Here is a 9,986-nt window from a genome sequence, read left to right as displayed (position 1 = left end):
CCGGGCCCAGGAGCAGCCGCAGCAGCCGCCACCAGTGGCCGAGCGAGCGGAGCCGAGTTTGAGCCAGCGCCTAGCGGTGAATCGGGGCCCTCACCATGAGTTCCTCGCCTGTTAATGTAAAAAAGCTGAAGGTCTCGGAGCTGAAAGAGGAGCTCAAGAAGCGGCGCCTTTCCGACAAGGGCCTCAAGGCCGAGCTCATGGAGCGCCTCCAGGCCGCGCTGCACGCCGAGGAGGCCGGCGGCCGCCCCGCCATGGAGCCCGGGAACGGCAGCCTCGACCTGGGCGGGGATTCCGCCGGGCGCTCGGGAGCAGGCCTCGAGCAGGAGGCCGCGGCCGGCGGCGACGAGGAGGAGGAGGAGGAGGAAGAGGAGGAGGAAGGGATCGCCGCGCTGGATGGCGACCAGATGGAGCTAGGGGAGGAGAACGGGGCCGCGGGGGCGGCCGACTCGGGCCCGATGGAGGAGGAGGAGGCCGCCTCGGAAGACGAGAACGGCGACGATCAGGGCTTCCAGGAAGGGGAGGATGAGCTCGGCGACGAGGAGGAAGGCGCGGGCGACGAGAACGGGCACGGGGAGCAGCAGCCTCAACCGCCGGCGACGCCGCAGCAACAGCCCCCACAGCAGCGCGGGGCCGCCAAGGAGGCCGCGGGGAAGAGCAGCGGCCCCACCTCGCTGTTCGCGGTGACGGTGGCGCCGCCCGGGGCGAGGCAGGGCCAGCAGCAGGCGGGAGGTAAGAAGAAGGCGGAAGGCGGCGGAGGCGGCGGTCGCCCCGGGGCTCCGGCGGCGGGTGAGTGCTGCGTTGTACGTTNCGCGGGCCGGCCCGGCCCCTCCCCCCCTTCCTGAACTCTCTTTGGGATACACGTGGGCTCGGGGCCTGTGCCGCGCTAGCCTGCAGGAGCTTTCTCGAATCTTCGCGTAGACTGGCAAAATTAGCGGTGGCTTCGGACTGCGTCACCAGCTCCGGTCCGGTTCTGAGCTGATTGTTCTTTGCGGTCGCGGTGGATTCGTCGGTTGAAAACCCTCCCGAAAAAGAACGGGAAAGTCGAGCTTTTGGCGCCCCCAAGCAGGAACGGGGTTTTTTCTCTTCCGCCGTGGCGCGGCTTTGGCCCCTTACGCGGGGGTGTTGTGTGTTGTAGGAGACGGCAAAACAGAACAGAAAGGCGGAGATAAAAAGAGAGGTGTGAAAAGACCTCGAGAAGATCACGGCCGTGGATATTTTGAGTACATTGAAGAGAACAAGTATAGCAGGTTAGAGGACGCCCGTGTAGTTCTTCTCGCTTGCCCGCCCGCTCGCTCTTGGGTAGGACGAGCTGAATCCGGAGACAATTCTGTCTTTCAGAGCCAAGTCTCCCCAGCCACCTGTTGAAGAGGAAGATGAGCACTTCGATGACACAGTGGTTTGTCTTGATACTTGTAAGTGAAGCTGTTTCTTCCCTCTACTCCCCTAGTGGCTCAAGTGTGGCGGTTTGGGTTCGAGAGCGGTAGAAAACCGTAACGCAGTGCACTGAACTTAACCAAGCGCAGAACTTAGCGTAAACCGTTTCTTTTAAAAGCAGGAAGGCAATGGCTTGTATTCAGATTTCGGTAGCTCAGTATTTAGTACCGCATCGGTAGTGTCCTGTTGATAATTTTCCAGGCTTCGGCAATTTGGTTATGTATTTTTTTTTTTTTAATATGACTCGAAAGCTCTCATTTGCAGGAATGTAAAGTTAATGCTAGTTTTTCGATTTTCGTTAGCTAATGGAAACATGTTAAGACTGTAACTTGTCCTTAAAGGCTCCTACAATAATTTCCTTTTTTTGGCTAGAATTCTAGTAAGTGAGCTATTTTGGGCTAGTTGAATATGTAATTGATGGCTTTTCCCATTAGCACGCAAGTGTATTCCCTATTCTAAAAGATTGTAATATTACTTTTTCAATAACTGCTCTTTTGTTCTCAATTCCAGTTCAGTAGCTGCTGCTTTAACATAAGTTGATTTCTTCCAAAGACCTGGGGCAGCAGCAGTGGGCTATCACGGGGCTACTAGCTTTCTTCAGCAGCGAATGGTGTCAATGGCAGCGCTGTAAATTCTGCTACTTTACCCAGTTGGGTTGCAATTGAGTATGAGAAGTATTGCAGACCTCTAGATGGGCCTTGGCTGTCACATGTGTGAATTTTTTTTTTTAAACGAAAACATTTCGTTGGCTTAATATTTGATCAGAAAGCACAATCCTTTCACTTGGATAAAAAGAACAAAGAGTAGAAATCATGGCTCGAAAAGTGGTAAGGTGTGAACCTGCCCTATAGAGCCAGGCAGTTAAAGTTTAAAGTTTTCCGATAACAAGAATTAATTTTAATCAGATTTGTGAGGATGTAAACGTTAACCCTGGGTTTTTTACTAAATGTCCTTTACAGGTAGTTAGCTAAGGGAGTCTTTTAAAAACGAACATGCACATGGAAAAGTAGTTGGTAATGAGAGTTTTAAACATAGTTCCGGTTGCTTAAATACGAACTATGCGGCCATTGGCCAGACAGTGAGGCAGTGATTCCAGAAGTCACACTCCTATCAAAGCAGGCTTTTAATTCGTTAATTAGGGATATCAACACCTTAATTCGCTATCTATATTGGGTGCAAACACAGTTTGTTGAGTCAAAAGTTCTCTCAGTGATGAGGAATTTGGAGAGCAAAGCTTAATATTTAAGGAGAATTCCCAACTAGGTTTCCTTTCCTTTCATCAATAAGAACTGTTTAAGGAAACAGTTTTTTAGCTTTAGTTCTCAAGGGAGAACTCCAAGAAGGTGCATACTAAATGAGCCAGTGACCCAAAGGTAGCTAAGTTAAAGACCTTTTGGATTTGGATAATCCCGGGAAGTGGATAATCCTCCATTGTTATTGACTAACCGACAAGCCTGAGGAAAAGGGACTTGAAGATGCTGGCTGTAATATTAACCGCGTCAGACGACCAGGTTTGCACTTTGTAGGGTTGAGGTTGCCTTCACAAGTTGCAGAGAGAATTTAGGATCTAGAGCCCCTAGTGTTTTAAAACTACAAAGTGCAGGATCAACGGCTCAGTATTCCTGTATTTTAAAATACGTGGTCATGGCCTACCTTCAGTTTTATTGTGGCACGGGTAAATTCTCCCTGGTTCTGGCATACTTCACTTTGATTTCCTGCTATCCTCTACTGCTTGCCTCTAAATCAAGGTAAAGAGCAGAGCAGGTATGTATCCATGTCACATTGTCTTGATTATTTTATATATTTAAAATACACGTGAAACCTTGCTGTTTTAGTTTTGTAGGCTTTTGACGCTTTAGTTTGTAATTTGGCGAGAGTGACTTGGTGTGGGGGTGGGGCTTAAGCTGAAGGTCAGAGCAGCAGCATGGTCTGTGGTAGCAGTGTCTGGGAAGCACTAGGAAATGCGCAAGAATGTAATCACCGGGTTTTGTCTATGTAGCAGATGTATTTACGTGGGATGTCGAAAGAAATAATATGGTATTTTGATATAATTACAGATAATTGTGATCTGCATTTTAAAATATCAAGAGACCGCCTCAGTGCTTCTTCCCTTACTATGGAGAGCTTTGCTTTTCTTTGGGCTGGAGGAAGGGCATCCTATGGTGTGTCAAAAGGCAAAGTCTGTTTTGAGATGAAGGTAAATGCAGTTTTGTGATTTTTTTTTTTTTTTTTNTAATTGGTTTTTTTTTTTTTTTTTTTTTTTTTTTTTTTTAATTTTTTTAAAGCAAGTGAATTTCCATGTGCTTGACACTATGTGGTGTCTGGAGCTTCTTGTGTTTGAAGTTTCCATGGACTGGAAGAGGGGCTTGGAATACCTTTGCTTTCTAGCCGTTAACCACGTGTGTTACATCCGAATTTATGTTATTGAGCCAGCCCATTTTTATTTAGGGTGCTCCTTTTTTATCAGGCACTTGAAAGGCCCACCAAGGGTTTAAAAATAACTGTTAGGTTTCTGGTTTTGTTCCAGAGCAAAACATGCTGAGTGTACACTTTAATTGGTTTTGAGTCAGGAATATGTAATTTTTAAATATTAACTGTTCTTTTCAGTGTGATCCAACCAAGTACTTGACTTGAACCTTTTCAATTTCAAGTCATAAGTTCTTCTGTCAATTTGTAAAGTGCTGGTTGGGGGGAGATGGCAGGGGTAGATTGGGTGTCTTTGTATTCGTCGCCAGAGAAGAATCAGCCCACGGCCCAGATGAAATAAGCTCTAAGCTCGTGAGTTCAAGTGTTTATCTTCGTCGTAATCATTTTGTGATTTGACTTTTAGGTTACAGAGAAGATCCCAGTGAGGCATTTATATACAAAAGATATTGACATACATGAAGTTCGGATTGGCTGGTCACTAACCACAAGTGGAATGTTGCTTGGTAAAGTTTCCATTAGAGTACTCTGCTCATGAGTGTTTAGGGTCGGTTTTCAGTAGTTTGACTAGAAGGTATTCTAAATCTCCTGCCTGTTCTTAACCTGTTTTGTTAGTATTTAAAAGATGAATGGTGTTAGCATGTGTAGTAGGATGGTTACTTGTTTTACGACCAGTGGTTTAAAAAAAAACACCAAACCCTTATCCTATGGTATGCAGTTTTTCAAAGAGTTCATAAAGCCGTGTAGCTCTCATTAATTGTCTGTATTTTAGATACAGTATAATTGGAACATTAGGTTAGATACTCCTTTCTTTTGTTGACTTCCACCCTGAATGTTAAAATATGTGGGTCACGGGACTGTTTTGAACAATCGATTTCATGAGAGTTCATTATTTTCTTAGGTGAAGAAGAATTTTCTTATGGGTATTCTCTTAAAGGAATAAAAACCTGCAACTGTGAGACTGAAGATTATGGAGAGAAATTTGATGAAAATGATGTGATTACATGTTTTGCTGTAAGTTATCTAAGTTTCTATAAGTGAGAAATTTATTAGTTGGGGATTTTTTTTTTTAAAGATTACTCAACAGTACTTCAGTACTTCAACCTTCCTCTGACTGAAAACTGTTTAACATGAACTGGATCTGAAAAATATAGTGAATTTACTAAAAGCAGTATCATTTCAGCTTCTAGATGTATGTGTTTCATTGTTTACAAGTATTAAAAAGCTCTTAACGTTTAACCTCCGTATGTTTTCCATAGGATAAACTTTACTTGTTTGAATTTAGAAGTTTTTTTTTTTTTTTTTTTTTTAAGAAAGTTAAAGCAGGTTAAAACCGTAATTTTTTCCCCCCAATTTAACAGAACTTTGAAAGTGATGAAGTTGAGCTCTCCTATGCAAAGAACGGGCAAGATCTTGGCATTGCCTTCAAAATCAGTAAGGAAATTCTTGCTGGAAGGCCACTCTTCCCGCATGTTCTCTGCCACAACTGTGCAGTTGAGTTTAATTTTGGTCAGAAGGAAAAGCCATATTTTCCAATACCGGAAGATTACACTTTTATCCAGAATGTCCCCTTAGAGGATCGAGTTAGAGGACCAAAGGGGCCTGAAGAGAAGAAGGATTGTGAAGTAAGTGGATTTTTTTTTTAAAGTGATTGAAGGTTACTTTTGTTGGGCAAGCATGACCGGAAGCTCTAGACAATTGGTCTGTTTCATCTGCTTTGTGGCACACCTGTTGGCATCAGCCATAGCAGCGTTCTTTTATGTAGAATGTTGTTACCCAAAATTCCTTGTTTTCAGGTAGTAAAAATTTACATTATTTAAACTGGGTTTTTGTGCACTTAAGAAAAGACTTGGGGTATTTTTAGGTGGCTCTACTAAGTGAAATGACGTTTTCTTCCACTGTAGGTTGTTATGATGATTGGCTTGCCTGGGGCTGGGAAAACTACCTGGGTCACTAAGCACGCAGCAGAAAACCCCGGTAAATACAACATTCTTGGAACAAACACCATAATGGATAAAATGATGGTAAGTAAGGTATTTGAGGATGTGATCGCAGGATTTAAAAAAAGTCCAGAAGGTATTCTAACTTTTTTGCCTGTTGTCTTTATCCATTTGTTGGTGCTTTAGAGATAGGAGCTTGGGCAGAGTTCCATTGGTTACTTACACTGTAGAAAGAAGGCTATAAAGTAAACTCCCTTTATCTGGAAGGTGAAGCGCCTTCCAGTGGCAACACTTGGCTTTTCTATAAAACTTTTTGAACTATTGGCTTTCAGTAGCTAAACTAGATTTGAAGAGCAGATCTTGCTGCAGGATAAAGTGACCTTTTTTTTGTAGCGATCATAAGGAAAGGCAGTATTTAAAATTCACAACGTTTGGTTTTGACGTAGAGCTAAGCTGTTAAAAAAAGTTTAAGCTTAAACAGATGAATGTAAGGGAAGGGAAGCAAAAACAGTATAAAAACGGGTGGGGACAAAAACAGAAGAGACTTAAATATGGAGAACAAACGGTTACTGGAGGTGGTNTAGATGCTAACTTGGGTGTAAATTTAAAAAAAAAAAAAAAAAAGGTGAAGCTTTATTCTCAAGTTCAAAGGGACTGTTGACCTTGTAAACCAGGTGGCAGGTTTTAAGAAGCAGATGGCTGATACCGGCAAGCTGAACACGCTGCTGCAGAGGGCCCCACAGTGTCTCGGGAAGTTCATTGAGATCGCTGCCCGCAAGAAGCGACATTTCATTCTGGATCAGGTGAGCCGGACTCTGAGGTTGAGAGGAGGAGCTGATGACTGGGCTTGGCGTGGAGCTAATGTTTGGGTTTATAAACTTTGTTTTAAAGACCAACGTGTCTGCCGCTGCCCAGAGGAGAAAAATGTGCCTGTTTGCAGGCTTCCAACGAAAAGCTGTTGTAGTTTGCCCAAAAGATGAAGACTATAAGCAACGAACACAGAAGAAAGCTGAAGTAGAGGGGAAAGACCTACCGGAACACGCAGTCCTCAAAATGAAAGGCACGGAATTTAATTCTATTAGCCGTGATCGTGATCTGTACATTTATATGAAACTGCTTGTATGTGGTTTCATAAGTTATGTTACCTCTTGGTATAGGGGTGTGATTCCTTTATGTCTGTCTTTGGGAAAAGGCTCGGACCCCGTGAGTGGATGGTGTAGTGTGGTTTGAAAGAATTAGAGCTGCTCCAGTTGCAGGCTTTGGGATTGCACTTTTAAGCTAATCTGACCTTACTCCTCGTAGGAAACTTCACACTGCCGGAGGTGGCCGAGTGCTTTGATGAAATAACCTATGTTGAGCTGCAGAAGGAGGAGGCCCAAAAACTTTTGGAGCAATATAAGGAAGAGAGCAAAAAGGCCCTTCCGCCAGAGAAGAAGCAGAACACTGGCTCCAAGAAGAGCAATAAAAATAAGAGTGGCAAGAACCAGTTCAACAGGGGCGGTGGCCACAGAGGACGTGGCGGGTTCAACATGCGCGGCGGAAATTTCAGAGGGGGAGGTAGGTTCGCTTCGGAGGGTTTCCTTTGTTGGCGCTTCCAGGTTCGAGCAAGGGCTGATGGTATTTTTTTAGTTGGGGTCTGATGTTTAACTGAAGTTCACGTAGGGCGTTTGGTCTCGCGTTGACTCTGTCGCTCTAGTAACTAGTTTGAAATCTTTCTGCAATGTGATCCTAAGCACACCTAGTTAGTGAAGGGTTAAATTAAACCTCGATCTCGTCTCTTTTCTTTTTAAACATTTATGTATTTTAAGGGCTCTTGTACGCTCGCGGCGGTGGGAGGGGTGGTGGAGAATCCCCAGGAGGCTCCGTGCTGTCAGCACAAGGCCCCCAGCGGGGCTCGGTACCGCAGACCTTGACACGAGGGCCTGAGCTGAAATCGAGAGTCAGGCGCCTACCTGACTGAGCCAGGCAGGCGCCTCATTGTTTTTAAGTTACTCTCTGTACGATAGAGGACTGGTCGGGAAGACTCTGGAGTCCCCTGGAAAGGAGGCACGAGACTCTAACTGAACGCATCTCATCTTCAGCTCCCGGGAACCGCGGCGGCTACAACAGGAGGGGCAACATGCCGCAGCGAGGCGGCGGCGGCGGCGGCAGCGGCGGCATCGGCTACCCGTACCCTCGCGGCCCCGTGTTCCCCAGCCGAGGCGGCTACTCGAACAGAGGCAACTACAGCAGAGGTGGAATGCCCAACAGAGGGAACTACAACCAGGTAAGGATCTCCTGGACTTGGGGAAGTTGTGCGATATGATGTCACCGCATCAGAACGGCAGGTGGGAGCGCGGCGACGCGGGAGCGCTGGAGCTGGTCTCACAGGGCCGCTAGGGTTCGGGTGCACGAGCCAGCAACACTTGGCCCAGGAGGTCTGAATGAGTGAATGAAACCCCCAGAGGAAACGACTCGGGACGCCCAGGGTGGAGTCGCTAGAGGCCTGTCCTGTGTGCCGCCGCCTCTCCCTTGTGCAGCCCTTCTGGAGCTGTGCTCGGAGATTTTTAAGGATTTCCTTTTCTTCCCCCCCACCCAGAACTTCAGAGGACGAGGAAACAATCGTGGCTACAAAAACCAATCTCAGGGCTACAACCAGTGGCAGCAGGGTGTAAGTAACAACTTCTGTGCTCCGTACATTCATTGTGCCTTAAGCTCATCGTAAGAGTCAGTGTCACCGCTTGTGCAGGGATTGGAGTGTTGATCAGTGTGACAGGGCGAGGTTTGAACATAGGTGGAGTTGGCTGTAACTTATTGTTTTACTGAAGTAATATTCTTTAATACGTACGGTTCTTTTTATCGCTAGTTGTAATTGTATAAACTAACCAAGTCATGATGTGTTTTCTTTCGTAATGTGCTTATTGGTAATAATGGGATATTAATACTAACTCGATCTGGTTTGATAGAAATCAGAGGTATGACAGGCGTAAATTTGTTTCCAGCAATTACTCTGAATTAGATTGTCATTTCCTAAAAGCAATTTGAGTGGCTTATTGATGTTTTTTCTTTAAAAAAAAAATTTTCTCTTACAGCAATTCTGGGGTCAGAAGCCATGGAGTCAGCATTATCACCAAGGATATTATTGAATACCCAAATAAAACGAACTGATACATATTTCTCCAAAACCTTCACAAGAAGTCGACTGTTTTCTTTAGTAGGCTAACTTTTTAAACATTCCACAAGAGGAAGTGCCTGCGGGTTCCTTTTTTAGAAGCTTTGTGGGTTGATTTTTTTTCTTTTCTTTTTTGTACATTTTTAATTGCAGTTTTAAAGTGAATCGTAAGAGAACCTCAGCATTGTGCACGATAAGAGAATGTGTCAGTATTTCAGGGTTCTACATTTTATCTGTAAAATGTGACTTTTTTTTTTATCACAACAAAAGTAAAATGTTGCTTTGTACCTGGTGTCTTTTATTAAGAATTTACTCCCCCCATTTCTCACAGAGATAACAGTCGGGAGTCATTGTCACAATATAATAGAAATGTTAGCAGCCAGATCCGTGGGAGGACCGCGCGGTCCCCAGGAATCGCCTGAGACTCTGTACCGCCCCTAGGACACTCCATCCTCTCTGTAGCCTGCCGCGCGGCGGAGGGGGAAGCTCATCGTAGTTCCTGACCATAACTGGGAAGTCTCTTTTCTTTTTTCTTTAAAATAACAACGGAATTGGCACAATTGGGAACGAAGATAAAACTTGGAACCAAGAGAGAGAAGATGGAGTGTACGTAGAAGGGCTGTTCTCAATGTAAAACTTTGGTTGCATTATTTGTGGAGGCTCAAACTTGTGAAGGTTAAATACCATAATTTTTCCATTTGTTCTGCATTTTGATTCTAAAAGAAAGCTGGCTTTGCCCATTTCTTATTAAAAAAACTTGTTGTAAATCCAGTTGTCTAATGGGATCTATATGAAGTTAGCGATGTCTGTATGCCCTTCTCCCACAAAATACTGTACCACTAGTGTGCTTGTAGTACTTTACTCCACCGTCTTTGTAAGCTAATGAAATTGTGAGTCACCCATTTATATCTTAATTTTTAATCATGTCAGTTCTTGAATGGGTATCTCCTTAGCCTGCTGATTTCTTTTTCTTTCTAAAGAAAGTGGGTGGAGAAATTAATTTAGACGTTTGTTTGCAATAAAAAGAATTCATTTTA

The 9,986-nt window shown here is 44.6% G+C and overlaps 1 protein-coding gene across 2 annotated transcripts; it reads left to right on the top strand.

Annotated features, from left to right (window-relative positions):
- The first annotated feature begins 6 nt into the window (after window positions 1-6).
- HNRNPU (heterogeneous nuclear ribonucleoprotein U) lies at window positions 7-9,986 on the top strand. 2 transcript variants are annotated; one of them, XM_077779929.1, is made up of 14 exons: window positions 7-729; window positions 1,136-1,247; window positions 1,339-1,412; window positions 3,492-3,631; window positions 4,265-4,364; window positions 4,760-4,872; window positions 5,220-5,483; window positions 5,763-5,882; window positions 6,473-6,601; window positions 6,690-6,858; window positions 7,101-7,355; window positions 7,880-8,064; window positions 8,377-8,448; window positions 8,870-9,986. In XM_077779929.1, exons 1-14 carry the CDS (start codon window positions 96-98, stop codon window positions 8,921-8,923), a joined length of 2,421 nt encoding a protein of 806 aa, XP_077636055.1. In that variant the 5' UTR covers window positions 7-95; the 3' UTR covers window positions 8,924-9,986. The 2 variants fall into 2 exon arrangements, with proteins under 2 accessions (XP_077636055.1, XP_077636054.1); XM_077779928.1 differs by having other exon boundaries at window positions 7-786.

This window comes from Crocuta crocuta, unplaced genomic scaffold (assembly GCF_008692635.1).
Source record: "Crocuta crocuta isolate KB4526 unplaced genomic scaffold, BGI_CrCroc_1.0 scaffold322, whole genome shotgun sequence".
NCBI classification, from domain to species: domain Eukaryota; kingdom Metazoa; phylum Chordata; class Mammalia; order Carnivora; family Hyaenidae; genus Crocuta; species Crocuta crocuta.
This window is presented reverse-complemented; position numbering and strand designations above follow the sequence as displayed.